The 21969-nt window shown below is 41.5% G+C and overlaps 1 protein-coding gene across 4 annotated transcripts in view; it reads right to left on the reverse strand.

The window, feature by feature from the left end:
- Window positions 1–21969, reverse strand: part of NHSL1 (NHS like 1) — a 262524-nt gene that overhangs the window by 53497 nt on the left and 187058 nt on the right. For 3 of the 4 annotated variants that reach the window (XM_055535747.1, XM_055535748.1, XM_055535746.1), the window contains exon 2: window positions 13936–14088. In XM_055535747.1, the coding sequence (XP_055391722.1) occupies window positions 13936–14088 (153 nt within the window). Of the gene's footprint in view, window positions 1–13935; window positions 14089–17546; window positions 17605–21969 lie in introns of those variants that run through there. The other variant, XM_055535749.1, reaches the window with a different exon arrangement.

Consider the following 21969-nt stretch of genomic DNA (forward strand, 5'->3'; position numbering starts at 1 on the left):
GCTCCCGAAGACCAGAATTTTCCTCCTTATTCCAGGTGAGAAAAGGTAAAAGGCCCAAGGGGAAAAGAGGGTTTCTTTTAAGTGTTTCTTTTATTTTGCCATGATGATCCACACTCACCAATGGAATAACTAGAGAGGAAGATGGGGAACAAAGGATGAAGAAGAATTTAGCTGATAGAGTATAGAGAGCACTGTGGAAGAAGAAATGCTTTATCTGGTATCTACTTTCTTTTCAGGCCACTTCCACTTCTCCCTTGACTACTGCGGTCATCTCCACCCAATGTCCTGGGTCACTCCAATTCTTTTACTTTGAACTTTTAACACAGAACCAAATTGAACCACTTAAAAAGTGTGGGTCAGATTATGTCACTCCTGAGCTCAAACTTCTCCAATGTCTTCCCAGGCCCTGAAAGTAAAAGCCAATGTCCTCCTAAAGGTGTCTAAGTGAAAGTCACTCAGTTGTGTCCAACTCTTTGTGACCCTGTGGACTGTACAGTCCATGGAATTCTCTAGGCTAGAATACTAGAGTGGGTAGCCTTTCCCTTCTCCAGGGCATCTTCCAAACCTAGGGATTGAACCCAGGTCTCCTGTATTGCAGGCGATTCTTTACCAGCTGAGCCACAAAGGAAGCCCTAGAATACTGGAGTGAGTAGCCTATCCCTTCTCCAGTTGATCTTCCCGACCCAGGAATCAAACAAGGGTCTCCTGCATTGCAGGTGGATTCTTTACCAACTGAGCTATGAGGGAAGCCCTAAAGGTGCCTAAGCCACACATGATTTACTCATTGTAGGTGGCCAAGAGTTCACTAAATGAATGAACCTTCAGGCTTGAAAGGGCCCTGTGATTATGTGACAGGGGGGCTGTCCCTAGCCCTCACCCAGGTGCATTTTATCTTTGGCCATACTTTTTATCTTAATTTACCCAAAGCATGTGACCTGCCTATCTGGTACACCAAAGATGTCATCAGTGTTTATTAAGCACAACTGATACATACAGGTTAGGGCCAGCATAAACACAGAATTTAATGGGTGAGGGGCACCTATTATACATATGTTCAGTAGATAAGAGGATGAGGGAAGAGCAGGCAGAGAAGATGATGCTCCCTGCTCTATTAGGGTTATCTATCCAAGAAAATTTGGTCCCAGTAGAACTTTAGAGACACTGACCAAATCCAACATCACAATACTTATTCCATCACAGGCAACTCTTGTGATTTCTGATGTCACAGGAAAGCTCCCAGAGAGGTTCTGGGAAGGAGTAAGGTGGAAAAGAGGGCTTCCCGTGTGATTCAGACAGTAAAGAATCTGCCTGCAATGCAGGAGACCTGGGTTTGATACCTGGGATGGGAAGATCCTCTGGAGAAGGGAAGGGCTACCACCTCCAGTATTCTTGCCTGGAGAACTCCATGGACAGAAGAACCTGGCAGGCTACAGTCCATGGGGTTGCAGAGTCAGATATGACTGAGTGACTAATACTTTCACAAGGTAGACGAGAGATGGTGGAAAAGCTGCCTTTGAAGTAAATGGGTTCCACCAGGGGAGGGGGGAAATGGCAAGCAAACTTCTGAATTCATACACCTAATACTTACTTTAGAACAATTCCAAATGACTTCTCACTTCAATCTACTTAGTGTGTTTGGGGAGATAAAGTGGTCAGGACCTGGAAGGTGGAGTACCATGAGAATACGTACCATTAATTGTATCTCCAGCTCAACAGTCACACAGGAAAAGAATTTGCTGACTAATACACTGAAAAGCCATTGAAAAGAGTCTCCTCCCTCCATATTCTGGGAAAAGTATCTCCTTCAATGAGTAATATTAAACACCATAGGCACTGTCATTTATGCAAAAGGGCAAAAAGAGGTCATATTGATTGATATTCTCCCTCTATAGTTAATTTCTATTAGAGTGGAATAAAACCGTCCCTAAACACTTAGGGATTAAATATTAAAATTCACCACACTGGATAAAACTGTTAGCTTTATTTTTCATTGCAAACCATGAAAAGAATTATTCCTCAAATGTTATTTGCCATGGCAGAAAACTGGCTTTTAACATTACTTTTCTTCATATAGCCAAAATCATTCAAGGAAATTTCAAGAACTAAATCTGACTTAAATTAAGGTGAAAGCTTTCTCGTACCCATGATAAATGTGAGGGTGCTGTGGGTGTGCAAGTCCTAGTTGAGCGCCACCAGAGCACAACCAAATTGGAGGTGATCTCATTTCACTTTAGAATGAAAAAGCCCTATCACTGGCAGCCGTGGAGCATCACCAAGGTTACTCAATATCAAATAACTTGCAAAGAGTCTAAACCAACACCAGGGACTTCAGCTGCACGGGGAATGATAACAAACCTTATCCACAGTACCTTCAAAGTAGCATTTTTATGCTGCACTGGGCGAAAATATAGCAGCCGCTCAAGTTACTCAGTTTATCAGGAATTAAACTGGAATTGCTGAAACAGCAGACTGGCCACGGACACAAAAACAAAACAAAAAGCCTTTTGTTCAAACCATCCATAGTGCTTTGTTGAGACCTGGATCACTCAAATGACTGTCTTTGCTATTCTATCTTTTGTGTGTTGCTTGCTATTAAAGGCGACAGGTCTCTTTACCCACTGAAAAAGCACGGATTGTTCCTTTTTCCTTTGTTCTTGCATCTGACTTCCCTCACACAGGTTAACTACCCGTTCAGGGTTACCATACCCAGAGTTAGTATTATAAAAAATTTTGTGCACCACTGAATCCAACAAGAGAAGTTAAGCCACTCCTTTGTGTATCATTCCATTCTCTTAATTTTTTATTTTTGTCTTGCACTTCATTTTTCTCAATAGGGAATTTAATCCATTGTTTCATCATGTTGCACAACTTTCCCTAAGGACAAAAATTCCAAAGGAAGTACAATAAAATACTAAACATTACCAAAAAAAAAAAAAAAGTCTTTAATAACATTACCATTTGGCTTTGAAAAGTCAACCTAATTACGTTCAAACGCACTGAACCAGTCAGCTCCAATGAAGTCATCCTTCTCACCAAGGAACAGGCCACACAGTGGGGGCCACATTTCTATCAAGACTCTAATAAATAATGTCAATGTTTTTTTGCTCCATCTCAAAACGTGCTTTCTCCAGTTTTCTGTCTGAAAGTTGGAAGTCAAAACCTGACCTCCGCCTGTGCCCGTTCTCTGCCTTCTGACTAATGAGGGAATATGCTCCTTTTATAATATAACATAATACAACAAAATACAATATGCTCTCTTTATAGTATTTGCAACCTTTCCTCCTCCTGTGGGCTCTTTTGTCTAAAAGCATGTTTTAACTGGCTCTAGTTTTTAAAACAAGTAATAGTACTACTTTTAGCCTGCGACTACCTCAAAATACTCTTTGCCTTGGCAACATCATTTATTTCATTTCTTTAAAAAACTTACTTATATTATTATTTTTCTGCTTATTAAAATAATTATCTCCTGACACCTGGCTTCTTAAATCCACAGACCCCCTGGGAACCACTCTTTTAACACTCACCAATGGCCACCTCCTGACCAATTCAGTAGCCTTTCTTCTAACCCTGCCTGTCCCTGAGGACCACGACCAATGCCCCATTCTGATTTGCTGTCTTCTTCCCCAGTTACTCTTTTCCCAACTGCTCCTTCCCAAGCCCCTAAAATAAGAGCCTCCCAGGCTGAACCTTCACCACTGCTCTCTCTGTATCTCTCGTCTCCAATCTCCTCGCTCCCACATTCTCACCAGTTGCTCCCCAGCTACGACTGATCTTGCTCGTGAGTTTGAGATGACTATTCTAGGACCTCCACAGACACAACAGTATTTACAGTACCAAGCACTGGGGTCACACAAATGGCAAGAAAAGGTCCTGCTCCCAAGGGTCTTGCTGACAGGTGGGCGATAAATATGTGAACACAATTACTAGCAGTTGAACAGAGGGGTGTAAGGTTCTGTGGGCACGTGCGGAAAAGTGGGGAAGGGATGTCTGGGTCTGCCCTGAGGAGTCCAGGAAAGTGCTATGGGAACCCAGGCAGCCACCGGCTGATCCTCACAAGGGGAACAGGAGTTGGCCAGGTGTGAGTGGTTGTGGTTCAGAAGGGAGAGGAAGTGGATTGAGACATGTGTGGACAGACAGAAAGGGGAACACAAGCCAGCTTTCCAACGGAAGGACTTTATCCTTATGTGTGAGGCACAAACATTCCAAAGACAGACTTTGGAAGGAGGAATACAGCAGCACAGGGGAGAAAGGGTCATCTGGTAGGTGAGGCTGGACAAATGGGGGGAGATCAGGAAGGTTCTCAGGTGCCACAGAGGTTATGTTTTATTCTGCCAATGGTGGGAAGCTGGTAAAGAATTTTTAATGAGAGGCATGATTAGATTTGTGTTTTAAAGACAACACCCAGGGACAAGGGTGCGGGCTCAATGATACCATTATCAACCTTGTCAGAGAGCTATTCATACACTTATCTCTGACTGGGTGTGAACTAGGAAAGCAGCCATGTCGATTCATCTCTGACTCTGCTGCAGCTTCCAGCCCAGCACCTCATTTGCTGGATGCACTTAGCAGTTTTTGTGTCAACACAAACTTAGATTCTAGACAACTCAGGGCTTGCATTTAGCTGTGAATTCTACTTTTGTGTCAATAAACCCCATACATATCACCCTTAAGCAGTTAAGTACTGAGAGGCCAATCAGAATTTTGGAGCTTAGAAGGGAACTTAGAGATTAAAAAAAGTTCTTTTCCTGAGGGAGAAGCCAAGTACAAAAATGGGATACGATTTTCCAACATCTTCCAGGCTATAGGCAGCACTAGAATCACACTTCTGGCTGCCTATCTCATTTTTCGGAACAGGTAATAACAGCAGAAGATGGCAAGGCCGCTGTGGTTCAGGGAAGATGAGACAATTGCACATCCTACTTCTGTGCAGTGTTTCCCACAATAGAGAGCCACTCCTCCCCCACACTCTCCACTCTATGCCTATTTTTGTTTAAACTAGAAAACAAGTTAAAATTCTCTATGAGTGAGTGTAATTTAATGTTTCTTACTTATAACATTGGTATATTTAGTATTTCTAATCCCTTATCTTTCTTTCCTTTGTCCCTTTTATAACCTGAGTCTTATTACCATGTTTTTTAAGTCTATCAAAGTTCAGTTCAGCTCAGTTCAGTCGCTCAGTCGTGTCCGACTCTTTGCAACCCCATGAATTGCAGCACACCAGGCCTCCTTGTCCATCACCCACTCCTGGAGTTCACTCAGACTCACGTCCATCGAGTCAGTGATGCCATCCAGCCATCTCATCCTCTGTCGTCCCCTTCTCCTCTTGCCCCCAATCCCTCCCAGCATCAGAGTCTTTTCCAATGAGTCAACTGTTTGCATGAGGTGGCCAAAGTACTGAAGTTTCAGCTTTAGCATCATTCCTTCCAAAGTACTAATGACTTATTATAACCCTAAAATAAGCACCAAAGCCTATTAGGATGAAACAATGATTACTGATGTTCATTACATACAATGTCTAATGATGAAGCTTCCTTTATTTCTCTTAAACATGTTTGAATTTTAATGAAATCAAGAATGAGTGAAGAGAAGTTTGTATGTGCAACAGGGAAGCCACCAACTTTAGGCTATTTTGCATTTCTTAAATTAATTGGCTGAAGAAACTAAATCTGCCTTGAAGCTCTGATTTGCAAAGTGAACTCCGTCCCAATGACCTTTTCGGAAGTTGAGGGCAGCTAAAGAAGCATCAGAGATAGGCCCTTGGGATCTGAGATCAAAACAGGCCAGCATGGGCTGGGTGAGAAACCTGACTTGGAGTTCTTGGCAGAGTTATCTATAAACTGTAAAGTAGCTATCAATTAATCCCGTAACTTCCATAAATCCTGGTTTATCATATACAAAATAAAGTGAAAGTCGCTGGGTCATGTCCGACTCTTTGTGACCCCATGGACTATACAGTCCATGGGATTCTCCAGGCAAGAATACTGGAGTGGGTAGCAGTTTCCTTTTCCAGGGGATCTTCTCAACCCAGGGATCGAACCCAGGTCTCCCACATTGCAGGCAGATTCTTTACCAGCTGAGCCACAGGGAAACCCAAGAATACTGGAGTGGGTAGCCTATCCCTTCTCCAGTGGATCTTCCTGACCCAGGAATTGAAGCAGGGTGTCCTGCATTGCCGGTGGATTCTTTACCAACTGAGCTATCAGGGAAACCCCTAAAAGAAATGGGATTCAAATGCAGAGGGGATTAACCAGAGGACCAGGGAGGGGCCTTCTGCTCTAGCATCCTAGGTATCTTTCAGAGACTGATGGGGTGTGGAGGAAAAGGCATCTTGCTCATGTGGATGAAGTGAACGTGTCTGTGAGCATCACTGTCATCTGATGATATCTGTCCTTTGTTCTCTTCCTCTCTCCCTCCTCCCCAGTGTCTATCTCTGAAGCATAAAGGCTGGGAGGGAGAGTGTCAGCTAAATCATGACAGCATCTGGGAAAGAGGACTGAAAGTTCTGTCTGTATCCCACTGCACTTATATAAAAGACACTCCTCCACAAACACTTTCTGCTTCCACACTGAGGGACAGGTACTTTGAGATACTATAAATAAGTTGGTCTTATTCCCATGAAAATAGGTATTGGGATCTTTATCTTATAGATAAAAAAACAAATTCAAAATCTTAAAGAGACACACTCAAAATTAAACTCAAACAATATATTCCTAGTATACAACAGAAGCAGGACCTGAACCTAAACGTCACCCATGTACTTTTCATGAAACCTGGCCTTTTCCTATCAGAAAGCAAGAACAACGAGAGGTTTCTGGCAGTCAGATCATGCTCTATTTTTGACCAAAATAATAGCACCATAGGATTCCTTAGTGGCTTAGATGGTAAAGAATCTGCCTGCAATGCAGGAGACCCAGGTTCAATCCCTGGGTCAGGAAGATCCCTGGAGAAAGAAATGGCAACCCATTTCAGTATTCCTGCCTGGAGAATTCCATGGACAGAAGAGGCTGGCAGGCTACAGTCCATGGGTTGCAAAGAATCAGACATGACTGAGCGGCTTTCACTTCACTTCACATTACCAAGGGTTAGACACATGTCTTCCAGGAAGTCCTGTGAAGAATGCCACAGGATCCCCAAGAAGGGACTCTACAGCCAAAACCCATGGACCCATGTGCCCAACGCACACAGATGTCACCATCAAGCCCCTCATCAAATCCAGAGAGGCCCCCACAGCCTTTCCCAGCACAGACTCGTCCAAATCTACATGGAACTAGTTGATGGCTTCCTGACAATGGAAGGTTACGCAGTGACCTGCAGATAAAGTCTGTGTGTCAGGAACTGTCAGAGAAACCTGGCTGGAACAACTTAGAAACTGTGTCCATAATTTTGAAAAAGGTATACCGCTATTTAATGTCAAACAGGTTGGTTTGTACACACACACACACACACACACATTCTATTGCTTTAAATTACTTGGTACAAGTAGTCATTTCTTCACAATGTATATCCTCAATTCTTATGTCTCCAGATATAATAAATATAACCTTCTGACTCTGAATTAACACAAGCCAGATCCAACATTCCTCCCTGTGCTCACACTTTTAATTCTGGAGCCACAGAGCATGCTGACCTGCTAACGTGTGGATTTTCAGGAAAGAGAGCTGTGACTTATGTCAACAACAGATGCTCTGTGAACTAATTCAGGTAGGAGTTACACAGATACAGTAACCAAACTGCCTGCTAAACACACTGTGAGAAAGTATGTTTATCTGTCTCCCAAGTTGAGCTTTTAGGGGATGAGGGCTTGAAATAACATTTTTTCATTACAACCTTTAATAATCTTGTAACTGTCAAATGAGGCTCACAGGTTATAAAGAAATAAAATCTAAAACTTTCATTGAGTCCAAGCAAGCCTACCCCATCCCTCAATTCCCCCTCTCCCACTGAATTGTGGCCTTTTCAATAAAAGCTAAAACTATCCAGTTAAACATTTAGTTAGATAGAGGTTATTCATTATCACAGCTAACTCTGATGAAGTTTATGAAGGGTTTAAACAACCATGGAGATGTAAAGAGTAGAATTCTTCTGAAAATTTAGTAAAATTTACTATTCAATAAAATTTATTATTCATGACTAGCCAGATGTCCAGTTGGGCCTAATATCAAAATACTCTTTTAAAATCTTCGTACATTTTTGTGTTATTGTTAGCAATAAATCACTACCTAAGTCTCCAGTAACTAAATACATCAATTAAAATAAAATCATTTGATCCAAGAGCATGGCCACTAAATTCTATCAAATTCTCCAGAGACTGGTCCCTAAGAACAAACACAAAAGATCTGCCTGCATTAGTTGGGCCAGAATGGAAGCTACCTCCTCTAGGCACTTCACATGCCATTTGACACTATATAAGCCCATCCTCTCTTCAACGGGGGAATGGGAGAGGGGTCTCTCAAGGCTTTTCTGGCGGACCGAACTGTCCTCTACATACCCAGTGTACTTCATACGTCTCCATTACTCTACTGTTTGTTCATTTCAGTCTTAACACCAGACGGCAAGCACCTCAGCTCTTTAAAGCTGGGGACCCACGACCTTTTGTCCATTCATTTAAAAACTCTTGGCACAGCACAAAATTGATCCTTAAAATACACAAGTAGTATCTACATCTACCCTTTAGGTACTAACGCAAGCTTAGCTTTTTCATAAAAACATTTTCGGTAAACCTGTGGTCTACTGGTCTACTGACCATTAAGCATTTCTGCATTATTTTAACATAAGTCAATATTTACAACACTTACTTATTCATTTCTTGTTGTTTAATCGTTCAGTCGTGCCTGACTCTTTGTGATCCCATGAACAGCTTCCTCTGTCCATGGGATTCTCCAGGCAAAAATACTGGAGTGGGTTGCCATTTCCTTCTCTAGAGGATCTTCCTGACCCAGGGATCAAGCCTGCATCTCCTGCTTGGCAGGTGGATTCTTTACCACTAAGCCACCAGGGAAGCCCTCAAAGGATAGTACTCCTTCCTTAAAACTGTGAACAAGGTCACAGTATAGAATAGAAGGTGGAACAAAACAGATTACTCATTGTGAATACTGACTTACCTTTCTATATTTTTAATCAAAGAATGCTGAGGTTAAGTTATCTTAGACTAATAATCTTATATAACATCATACTTTAATAGTACCATATATTCAGGGACTGGATTTTTTCTTTTTAACCTTCACTGATAATGATATAACAAATACTTTGCATTCATGTTATGTTTATTACAGGTTGCTAACATGATGTCAGGGAAGTGGTATGTGAAAGTACATGTGATTAAAAGTAAATAAATGAGAAACAAAAGCACTCAGATATTCTTTCTTGTTTCATCTCTCTCAACCACTGTGCTTCAAGTTATCAATTATCTAAAATCCCTTAAGGCTCATTTAAATCCAGACTTTAAAAGTTGAGCTCTAAGGATTTTCCAAACTTATTAATCTTATTAATAGTAGATCCCTTCGATGAACCACTTTAGGGCACTTAAGCAATCACTATAGCATTTACCTTTTCAAAACCGTTTCAAAATAAAATCTAAGTGTAGGCAAAATGTGGATGATATTTCATAGGTATCTACTGAACAGTTCAAAAGAAAATGAAGTTAGAAAAATCTACACATAGATATACAGTGTCCTAAGGGCAGAAAAGAGAAGCTCTGATTAGGTACTTGAAAATACATGAAAGAGGTCATGAAGCACAATTTCCTGGAGAGTGATCAAAAAACCACTGGGATGGAGAAGGAAATGGCAACCCACTCCAGTATTCTTGCCTGGAAAAGTCCATGGACAGAGGAGCCTGGCTGGCTGCAGTCCATGGGGTTACATGACTGAGCATGTGTGCATGAGGGTGGAGGGTCACGGGTTGGTAGCAATAAACTGGTAGAACTAAAAAAAAAAAAAAAAAAAAAAAAAGCCACTGGGCCTAAATATTCAAACTCACACATACCTTCCTGAAGGTATTTTCTACAAGCCAGACCAGGCAGGGCTTGGTCTTCAGAGCAACAAAAGAAATGTTAACAATGGCACGGCCTCCGGGGTTTGTCCTGGGAACTGTGCCATTTAATATTCTTATTAATTCTTCAGTGTACGAACATAAACCCCAGGTAAAGAAGCACTTTGTCAAAAGTTCCTAAAGACAAATCACTAGGAACTGAAGGGATCGAGAAGAAATTCTGGTTGGATTTAGGCACATCATGAAGGCAACACAGCCAAAGTACATCTCCAAGGCCACACAGAAGAGCCCAACGCACATGATTCTTTTCACCTAGGCTTGTAGTCACTAAATATGTAGGTTGTGTGCTGAGCTGCTTCAGTGGTGTTCGATTCTTTGTGACACTATGGACTATAGGCCGCCAGGCTCCTCTGTCCATGGGATTCTCTAGGCAAGAATATTGGAGTGGGTTGCCATGCCCTCCTCCAGGAGATCTTCCTGACCTGGGGATCGAACCCGCATCACTTGCATCTCCTGCAGGCAGGTTCTTTACCACTAATCCCATTTGAGAAGCCCATAAAGGGGTTACTTAGGCTAAATGAAAAAATGGAGCCCAGTAATGTCCTCCTTTCTAGACAGTGCAATGCCAACACTATAAGATACATGATAAAATACATAAAACTGTAAGATACATATGAGATAATCAAAGCATTACACAAGATAAAAGGAAGAAAAAACAGGGCTATGATTAACAATGTTTGTACAGTTCTGTTCAGAATATCACATCTATTGTGACTCTTCTGACAGCTATTCTTTCTCTAAGCAGATGATCTGCTTTCTTTAACTGCAATACAGCAGTTTTTGGCACCTCTCAAGTATTTTTCACATTGTGATTTGTTCTCCAGATACAAGTATAAATTTATCAACAGCTGAGATCCTGCTGGTGTATTCTGCATTGAGCTAGAATAATAGATTTCCAACAAATGGTTGTTAAAGGCAGCAGTTAAGAATGTGGGCTCTGCAGCCTGAGATGGTCCAAGTTTAAATCTTGGATCTATCGCTAAGTCTGAGATCTCGAGCACATTTCTAAACTTTGTGTCTCCATGTTTTCATCTGTAAAACTTGGCACAGTAATGGTTTGTAGGATTATTGTGAGGATTAAATGAGATACGATGTGCAATAGTTTAGAACAGTACTTCGTATATAGTTGAGTGTTAACTGTTAGCTAATAATCAGAGCACATTAATAAAAGAATTAATTAATGACTGATACACAAGTGAAAACTATAACAAAAATAAGACGGATCCTCAAGCTGGGGTTTCCTTCAATCAGGAACAGTATTTCTCCAGATATAAGTTTTTCACAATTAGATAAATACAGGATATGTCCAGTTAAATTAAATTGCACATAAGCAACAAGTATTTTTTTTTAGTATAATTAGACCCCAAACAGCACATGGTAGGAGAAAACTGGTAGAAACAGCATCCGGGAGAATAAGAATGTTGGTTCTTTGTTTTAAGGGAAAGTCTCTAAATCTGAATTGATACTTTCAAACTGTGGTGTTGGAGAAGACTTCTGCGCATCCCTTGGACTACATGGAGGTCAAACCAGTCAATCCTAAAGGAAATCAACCCTGACTATTCATTGGAAGAACTGATGCTGAAGCTCCAATATTCTGGCCACCTGATGCGAAGAGCTGACTCATTGGAAAAGACCCTGATGCTGGGAAACATTGAAGGCAAAAGGAGAAGGGGGTGACAGAGAATGAGATGGTCAGACAGCATTATCAATCCAATGGACATGAATTTCAGCAAACTCTGGGAGACAGTGAAGGACACAGGAGCCTGGCATGCTACATACAGTCTATGGGGTTGCAAAGACTTGGACATGACTTAGTGGCTGAAAACCTCTGAATCTTAAAAATCACTTCTTTAAAAATCACTTCTTCTTCCCTTCTTTATCACTTTGTCCTCTTTGCCGTGTATATACTTTTCTTAACATCACCAAGTTGAGGTAAAAATGAGAATTTTAAACTAGATACAAGTGTCTACTCTTCTTGGATTTCCTACCAGCCACAGTGCACTCTGCCCATCTGGACTAGAAGGAGTACTGCTGGGGTGAGCCCAAATTCTGGTAAATCAAACCACTCTGCACGCCCTCAAAGTATGTATTTAGGTCTCCTTTCCACCCAACTTGAATTAACTGAACAGACCATTACAAAGTACTAACTTTAACAATTTGCTCTGAATATTTAAACTATGGTCTTAAAAAAGCAGTGGCAAAATTTGGCAAAATTTCCCATATCGGCAGGGGTTTATTTGAGTACTGGTGGTTGCACTCAGTATGCCAGCAAATTTGGAAAACTCAGCAGTGGCTACAGGACTGGAAAAGGTCAGTTTTCATTCCAATCCCAAAGAAAGGCAATGCCAAAGAATGCTCAAACTACCGCACGATTGCACTGATCTCACATGCTAGTAAAGTAATGCTCAAAAATTCTCCAAGCCAGGCTTCAGCAATACGTGAACCGTGAACTTCCAGAGGTTCAAGCTGGTTTTAGACAACGCAGAGGAACCAGATGTCAAATTGCCAACATCTGCTGGATCATGGAAAAAGCAAGAGAGTTCCAGAAAAACATCTATTTCTGCTTTATTGACTATGCCAAAGCCTTTGACTGTGTGGATCACAATAAACTGTGGAAAATTCTGAAAGAGACGGGAATACCAGACCACCTGACCTGCCTCTTGAGAAACCTGTATGCAGGTCAGGAAGCAACAGTTAGACCTGGACATGGAACAACAGACTGGTTCCAAATAGGAAAAGGAGCACATCAAGGCTGTATATTGTCACCCTGCTTATTTAACTTGTATGCAGAGTACATCATAAGAAATGCTGGAGGAAGCACAAGCTGGAATCAAGATTGCTGGGAGAAATATCAATAACCTCAGATATGCAAATGACACCACCCTTATGGCAGAAAGTGAAGAGGAACTAAAGAGACTCTTGATGAAGGTGAAAGAGGAGAGTGAAAAAGTTGGCTTAAAGCTCAACATTCAGAAAACTAAGATCATGGCACCTGGTCCCATCACTTCATGGCAAACAGATGGGGAAACAGTGGAAACAGTGGCTGACTTTATTTTTCTGGGCTCCAAAATCACTGCAGATGGTGATTGTAGCCATGAAATTAAAAGGCACTTACTCCTCGGAAGGAAAGTTTTGACCAACCCAGACAGCATATTAAAAAACAGAGACATTACTTGGTCAACAAAGGTCCATCTACTCAAGGCTACGGTTTTTCCAGTGGTCATGTATGGATGTGAGAGTTGGACTATAAAGAAAGCTGAGTGCCAAAGAATTGATGCTTTTGAACTGTGGTGTTGAAGAAGACTCTTGAGAGTCCCTTGGACTGCAAGGAGCTCCAACCAGTCCATCCTAAAGGAGATCAGTCCTGGGTGTTCACTGGAAGGACTGATGTTGAAGCTGAAACTCCAATCCTTTGGCCACTTAATGCGAAGGGCTGACTCATTTGAAAAGACCCTGATGCTGAGAAAGGTTGAGGGCAGGAGGAGAAAGGGACAATAGAGGATGAGATGGTTGGATGGCATCACCGACTCAGTGGACATGAGTTTGGGTAAACTCCGGGAGTTGGTGATGGACAGGGAGGCCTGGCATGCTGCAGTTCATGGCGTCGCAAACAGTCGGACTCGACTGAGTGACTGAACTGAACTGAAAGGGTTTTAACCCAGAAAAGCCTCTTTGAGGATACATTTGCCTATCTGTAAATAGGCAGCTTTCTATAGACACCAGATCATACTTAGCATGTATTAAGCTGTATTTATGATAACTTACAAAGACACAGCATAGTATAAGTTCATTTTAAGTAGTCTTTTACAAATAGCTACCGAATCTATGTTTTCATTTCTAACAGCCAAGAATGCAAGAACATCAAGCTTGGAGGGTTCATCTTACCCCTCAGTACTGATTTGAGGTTGAGCTTGGCTTGGCGGTGCAGGTCCTCCACGCAGGGGGGTCTTGTGGTGGGGAGGAACACATTCTCCTGCTGGTGCCATGGAGCAGTGTAGTGGACTGTCCATCGACTCTCCTCATCTAGGTTGGAAACAGCTGTAGAAAGAGAGAATACATTCAGGTTTTAAATTAACTGTGTTACATCAAGATGAGTTCTGGGTACCTAAAACACTCACAGGTAAGGACCAGCAAGGGAGAAATGGAACAAATTCTGAATAAGATTCAATCTTAGACCCCAGGGGTCCTTTCCACTGTGTTTTGTGTTTGTTCAGTTAATTGCTTCCCATCTTTTTAGGCCCTTCTTTTACTCCAAAGTTAGAAAATGATTAACAAAATCAATAAAGACCTCCTGCTTCACTCCATCATGACAAAATCTATTAATCAACTATACTATGTCACTACATTATAAATGTTAGACTGCAAGACAGAAAACAACTTTTCTACTAAGAACCTGGTACCAATTCTTTCCCCTCTAAAGCATTACTTTAAAACACCACTGTTATAAACTCATTTAAAATTTAAAAAACTAAGCATAAACATTCAATGTAATACATTTAAATAGCATAGTTCAATTAGAAATCCATTCGTGCTGAAAAATTTTCTCTGAACTTCCTGCTTTCATGGAATATGTTCATATTCAAATGTTTTTAGAAACTCCAATGCAATTGATTTTTCCCAACACAATCCAATTCAATTCAATTTTTCCAACACAAAAGAGACTGAGGACATCAGAGGAAGAAATGGTAGGTTAAATCTCTATGATAATTTTCCTTTTACATTTTAGGGCTTAAGATTGCTTTGTCTATTTGATTTTTCCTGACAACACAACCCAAGAGGGGCTACCGATGGATCCCAACATGAAACTGACAACATCATACAAATTCAACAACAATTTTTTAAAATATTTTTTATATAGCCATTGCTGTAAGCCAGCATTGGAGAGACTAGAGAAGTTTGAGAAGGACTCTGTGTTGAGGTGTTTACTGAAGGTGACAAGTCTAACACCTGTAAACCAGCAGATATGACCATTGTGAGTCGGGAGGAATCTTCCCCTCTCTGACCTATGGCACAGAGGATACACTGGGCATACGCGTTTCTACAACATAATATGTCCCTGGAAATGAGACCATAAAGTAGATTCATAAAATAAAATGAACAGGCACACATGAACTATTGAACCTTTCTATATGAACATGTTTAAAATTAACTCAATGTACCTAACAGCACAGCTATTAAAACCATTATACAGATCAAATGAGCTAATATATGGAAAGTCACAGCTTATGAAATAACTCATGAGAAGAATGGTTGTGGCAAGATTAGTGCAATTACTTGAAGGGAGTCCCTGACTTTTAGAACCATCAATGAAGAGGAACTTGGCCTTTTTTCAGTGCCTCTGGGAATATGAGTCACTCCACAGACCAGAGTGAGGTCAGCACTCACCCCGTTTACCATCTTCTTCACAGGTACTGAATTCCACAAGCCCACCTTTAAATAATTCACTTTCTAAATCATCCTACTCTCTCCAGTGATAAGATAAATTAGTACTACATATGTAATATACAACATTCTGAACACAATTAACACTGTTGGGTTATATATAAAAGTTGCTAAGAGAGGATGAGATGGTTAACTAGCATCACCAACTCAATGGATAAGAATGTGAACGAACTCCAGGGATAGTGAAGGACAGAGGAGCAAGCCTGGTGTGCTGCAGTCCATGAGGTCACAAAGAGTCGATATGACTCAGCAACTGAACAACAAGATAGTATATCCTAAGAATTCTCACCACAAAGAAAACATTTTCTTTTTCTTTTGTATCTATATGAGACTATGAATGTTCACTACACTTACTGTGAGAATCATTTCATGATGTCTGCTAGTCAAATCATTATGCTATACACCATAAGTGGATACAGTGCTGTATGTCAATTATATGTCAATAAAACTGGACAAATTTTTAAAAAAATCATCCCACTTTCCCTACAAACTGCCAAATGGAAAAATAAACATTGAGAACTAGACATCAAGTTAAAAACAGAAACGTCCTGTGTGCTTTCTGCTTTTAATGTTTACTAAAAGCTGTATGTAAATTCGGAGAAGGCAATGGCACCCCACTCCAGTACTCTTGCCTGGAAAATCCCATGGATGGAGGAGCCTGGTGGGCCGCACGCAGTCCATGGGGTCGCTAAGAGTTGGACAAGACTCAGCGACTTCGCTTTCACTTTTCACTTTCCTGCATTGGAGAAGGCAATAGCAACCCACTCCAGTGTTCTTGCCTGGAGAATCTCAGGGACGGGTGAGCCTCGTGGGTTGCCGTCTATGGGGCAGCACAGAGTTGGACACGACTGAAGCGACTTAGCAGCAGCAGCAGCATGTAAATTAGGCACTTGGCATTTCACATATCTGTGGAACAAATGTTTTACATGGTACATAGAACTATCAGTCGTAATCTATAAAATCCAAAGAGCCCTGACTTAGTTCTTAGTTATAATCGGAGAATCTTGCACAGGATGGAGCTTGCCGTGTGTCCTCCAAAGAGTAGCCAGTTAATTATAATGTTTTGTGCTGATGCCCATTGATTTCGAAGACTGAATTATCATACTTCATAGTCGGAAAATAATGAAAATGGAAACTCTTCCTATTCGCCAATTACAAATCAAATCCAAGTGATAGTGTCCATGTAATTGCACATTCAGCCCCACCATACAACTACCAACTGGCTCCTAAGAAAGAACAGTTGTCTCTCCTTGGTGTCTCACTCTTGCCAGGGTAGATTTTAATCAGTCCATCCAAAGACAATCTATGATGAGGGGAGCTGTAGAAATGAACCCCGAGGGCTGTTCATTTGCTTTCTCCAGTTTCTCTTACCAATGGTCCTACCTACATTTATCCAGTTTAAACCCATGGCCCCAAAACTAAAATAAAATAAACAACTATGTAAAAACAAAACTGTTTATAAATAAAATTTATACTTTCCAAAGAATGAAGAGGCATCTGGATTTAAAGAAATTGAAACCAACTGTAAGTACATAATGAAGCCACACCACAGAAGTTGTGTGTTTTACAATGACTGATCAGTCTAGACAGAGGCTGTCCTTGAGCTCTTAAATACCTAACAGAGTGTAGGAGAGTTTCAGAGGATCATCCCCACCAAAAATATGTGATGCATCACTCAGAGGCTCCTCATATTTAGCCAAAGAATTGAAACACCATACACTGTACATCAAGGCAGACATAAAGTAAATACAAGAGCTTTTTTCCCCCCTTCTTCAAAGGATTATTATTTTTTTTTTTTTTAGAATCCCAATAGAAGTGAATTCACCTAAAATCCCAACCATAAACAAGTAAGTCATGCTTTTAAAAAGAAAAAGTCACATAATTCTGCCCTAGAGTTATAAAAGTCTGAGGTATGTGAACTTGGTATAGAAAGGAGTTTAACAAACACCAATTATGCTGTTTTACGCTCTTAATTCCATCACTCAAAAGGATGAAGTCGTACATAAAACACATACACATACTCACATATAGTGCAGAGAAAAGAAACTACTTACTTTTCTTCTTAAAAAGTTTAATCAAAGACTTGATCTTTGTATTAATAAAGACCACCATTTCCAGGACATCTACGTAGGATTAAAAAATTTGAATCCTTTAAAAGCTCAGTCCAGCAAGCAGGTGGTAATCAGCATTCTTCTGCTCCAGATTCTAACTTTTTCCCTCTGGTCTCGAATCCTCAGACATCTGCCTGGACTGATGTAACTTTGAGGTTGAACTTATTGTCAGGCAGTTACAAACCATTAACAGTCCTTGAACCTGAAAAGCTCCCACTGAAACCTAATCTTTAAGGCCGAGAGTCACCAGTGACAACATGTACGGAAAGAGAAAGCCAACCGCAGTTCTTATTTGCATGAGAGCCACATCTGTCTTTCTGCCTCGGTGCTCAATGATTCAGTTTCCTCTCCAACTGATCTGAAGTGCCTCCTCTCTGGAGTCCACAAAAACAGTAGAGAGTTTCCTTTATGGAAGTCAAGGTGAAGCAAAGGTGTTCCCCACTTTCACTGGGCCACTAAGAACATCCAGATCTTTTTACTGGAGCCGACAAGTCTTATGGCCAGTCTGTTGATTCTTTGACTTCCTAGTTAAGTCAGGCATTTGAACTGATTCAGGGGGGAGAAAGAGCCAAACTATTGTTTCCCCAGCCACGCCCCCAGGCTCTGCCTCCCACACTAAAGGAAGGTTTGCAAGCAGTAAAACTTGACAATACAATCTCCAGGGAGCTGTAAATGATGACTTGGTTGTATTTTAGTTGCAAATTAGTACACCCAGTCTTCTCACCCAGTTTTTTTTTTTTTTTTTTCTTGCCAGTGACGGAGAAAAGCACTGTCATTGTTCCAAAGGGTGATCTTGTCTGCATCTAGCTGCCACAACTCTCACCACCCCCAGCCCCCAAACTCTTAACTTTTCCCACTCCAAAGAAGAAAACAGATGATAAAGTAGCCTAATCATTTAAATCTGTATTTTAAATTTTAAAAACCTAGCCTAAGCACCAGGTTTTTAAAATTCCACACCAAACACCTCCCCAATGGGAGAGAAGAGGAACAATTTCTAACAAAAATTATCTGAGTTTTTCTCTTCAACGTGAATGTACTGTACTAAGTTGCAGGTCTTTTCTCGTGTGCAATTGGCCACAGAGAACTGGGTAAATATAAACAGAGAAGAATCAGAAATGTGGTACAAGCAGGCACTAGAAAAATACACTTCGGGGTAAAGAGACAGGAACAAAAAGGAAAAGAATACAAATCAAACAATATTATGATAGGGGACAAAGGAAAAGAATGCGCCTTACAGCTCTCCCCAACTTCACTTCATGGCAAAATAGTTTTTGAAACATGTTAGACAACCTCTTATTTCATAGCTTTGGGCCAGACTTACAACTGAATGGAAAAATGTAATAACCCACTAATTCAAAACATTTAGTTTACAACAAAAGCTTTTAGTCAAAGAATAAAATTTATATAAGGGGCTCCCTCTAGGGAAAACTTTGGAATGATTCCTCCTCAAATCATCCCCCCCAAAAGAGACACACAATCTTATTTTTTGTACAACAAAATTGAAGCAAACAAAACCCAACACACACATATTATCCTACCACCATACCTATTATCACGGATTTCCAAGTTGTGTTCTTTCACCTATACACTGCTTTATTTAAAAGTAATTACATGGGCAGATGGCAAATGAGAAAAGACTGAGAGTGTAAGTTAAATTATATAACTGCTTGAAGAGTGTGCAAAGTTCCCTTAGGATAACACAGTTATAAGCAAGAGCTGCCTCTTAGCTCACTATACTCAAAACAGGCAGTAGTGGGTTCTAACCAGAAGCACTCCTTATCCACAGTCCACGAATTTCTGAGGTTGAACATCCCCATCTGGACTCCCAACTACAAACAGCACATGGCCTTTCACGTACACAGCAGTGGCACTGGAACTTTGATTTACTCATTCAAAGACAAATACTGAGCACGTAAGAAGCGCCATTCATTTGAGATCCCTCTTGGAGCTTACATTACTTGACCATAAACCACAATTATATGGTATGTTAGAATGTGGTGAGTGGAATGGACAAAAGAAAAAGTTGCATAGGATAAAAGGGGTTTGAGAGGAGGAGGGTGTGGCCAGGTTGTAATATTAAATAGAGTCAGGACAGAGTTCATTGGAAAGGTGAAACTTGAGTAAAAACTTGAAGGGGGCAATAGCAATAGAACAAGAATCTGTGCAGTGAATCCAACTGGCTCTCATTTTAAAGAGGGAGGAGAGAAGTTTATTGGTAGTGAAACATTTCTAACCCACCAGGACTAGTCAGAGAAGTGCTCTAAGAAATGAACTTTGGTAAGAGTCACACATGGAGTAATCTCCTTTCTCATTAATAAAACCTGATATCGAGTGACCACAGTCGTGTAAAGATAATGCCACTGGTTACACAGAGGTCAGTGGCAAGTCTGGGGGTTAAAAAGCAGGCTTCCACCCCAGCATCTCATGTGGCGCCAGTAGCAACGAACCCACCTGCCAATGCAGGAGACATTAAGAGACATGGGTTCTATCCCTGGATCGGGAAGATCCCCTGGCGAAGGAAACAGCAACCCATTTTGGTATTCTTGCCTGGAAAATCCCATGGACAGAAAAGCCTGGCAGGCCGTAGTCCATAGGGTTACAAAGAGTCAGACACAACTGAAGCAACTTAGCATGCACCCCAGCATCCCAGGGCACACCGTCCTCTCGGCATTATTTTGTGCTGCCTCTTAACTCCCTAAGTCCAGAGCTTCTGGAAGGAAACACATAAACTATGGTATTTATTGCGTTAAATATTAAGAAGGGTTTGGAAACAGCTTTTTAATTATAAAGATTTCCCCAGTGGTTTTCTCATCTCTTACTTTACGATCTGTGTGTGCTGTGCTGTGCTTAGTCGCTCAGTCATGTCCAACTCTTTGTGACCCCATGGACTGCAGCCCACCAGGCTCCTCTGTCCATGGGGCTTCTCCAGGCAAGAATACTGGAGTGGGTTGCCATGACTGCCTCCAGGGGATCTTCCCAACCCAGGCAATGAACCCAGGTCTCAAACACTGCAGGCGAATTCTTGACTGTCTGAGCCACCAGGAAAGTTCAAGAATACTGGAGTGGGTAGCCTAGCCCTTCTCCAGGGCATCTTCCCAACCCAGGAATCAAAGCAGGGTCTCCTGCATTTCAGGTGAATTCTCTACCAGCTGAGCTACCAGGGAAGCCCCAGTGACTGCTCTAAACCTATTAATTCCAGCTTTGATGCACACATTATCTTTCCTGCTGTCTAAAATTCTATTGCCCATCATTTAAAAAAAATTCTCCATGGTCACCATGAACTTCTAACCAGTACCAACGGTCTTTTTCTCTCTCATCTTTCTAGTTATCTTTTTAATCATATACTACTAGTGATCCAGTTGTGGAGCCGTTTTTCATCAACACTGCAGACCACTATTTCCTTTCCTACATCTGACTGCTCCTTCTTTGGATTCTGACAAACTCTTAACAAGCTTCCAAGAGCCAGGTGTTAAATTTCTGCCCTATGCTATTGGTGGCTCAGAGGTAAAGCATCTGCCCGCAACATGGGAGACCCAAGTTCGATCCCTGGGTTGGGAAGATCCCCTGGAGAAGTAAATGGCAACCCACTCCAGCATTCTTGCCTGGAGAATCCCATGGATGGAGGAGCCTGGTAGGCTACAGTCCACGGGGTCACAAAGAGTTGGACACAACTGAGTGACTTCACTTTCACGCTATTTACTTATTCCCCCTTAAAACCTTAATGATTTTGCTGGTGTGAGGTCAAGTCAGCAAATTATGGCTCTTGGGTCAAAGCCAGCTGGCCCCTTTATAAATGGTTTTAAAAAATTAAAACATAATCTCATGATGTGAAATTATAAGACTCAAATTTCAATGTCTGACAGTCAAGTTGCTGCTACTGCTGCTAAGTCGCTTCAGTCGTGTCCGACTCTGTGCGACCCCATAGACGGCCTCCCACCAGGCTCCCCCATCCCTGGGATTCTCCAGGCAATAACACCGGAGTGGGTTGCCATTTCCTTCTCCAATGCATGAAAGTGAAAAGTGAAAGTGAAGTTGCTCAGTCGTGTCCGACTCTTAGCGACCCCACGGACTGCAGCCTACCAGGCTCCCCGTCCCTGGGATTTTCCAGGCAAGAGTGCTGGAGTGGGGTGCCATTGCCTCCTCCAGGGACGGCACAACTATGCCCATGCCTTCATCTACTGTATACTCTGCTCTCAGGCTGCACACAACTGCAGAGTGGAATCGTGTGCCAAAGACTTAATACATGCCCGAAAGCTGAATATATTCATTCTCTGAGAGGCTGACTTCTGGATGAAGCCACTGCCTTTAAACAGCCCCCTCAGTCTTCACTTCCATCTGCTGTCTTTCACTGGTCTGCCCTCCAGCT

This window comes from Bubalus kerabau, chromosome 9 (genome assembly GCF_029407905.1).
Source record: "Bubalus kerabau isolate K-KA32 ecotype Philippines breed swamp buffalo chromosome 9, PCC_UOA_SB_1v2, whole genome shotgun sequence".
Taxonomy (NCBI): Eukaryota; Metazoa; Chordata; class Mammalia; order Artiodactyla; family Bovidae; genus Bubalus; species Bubalus kerabau.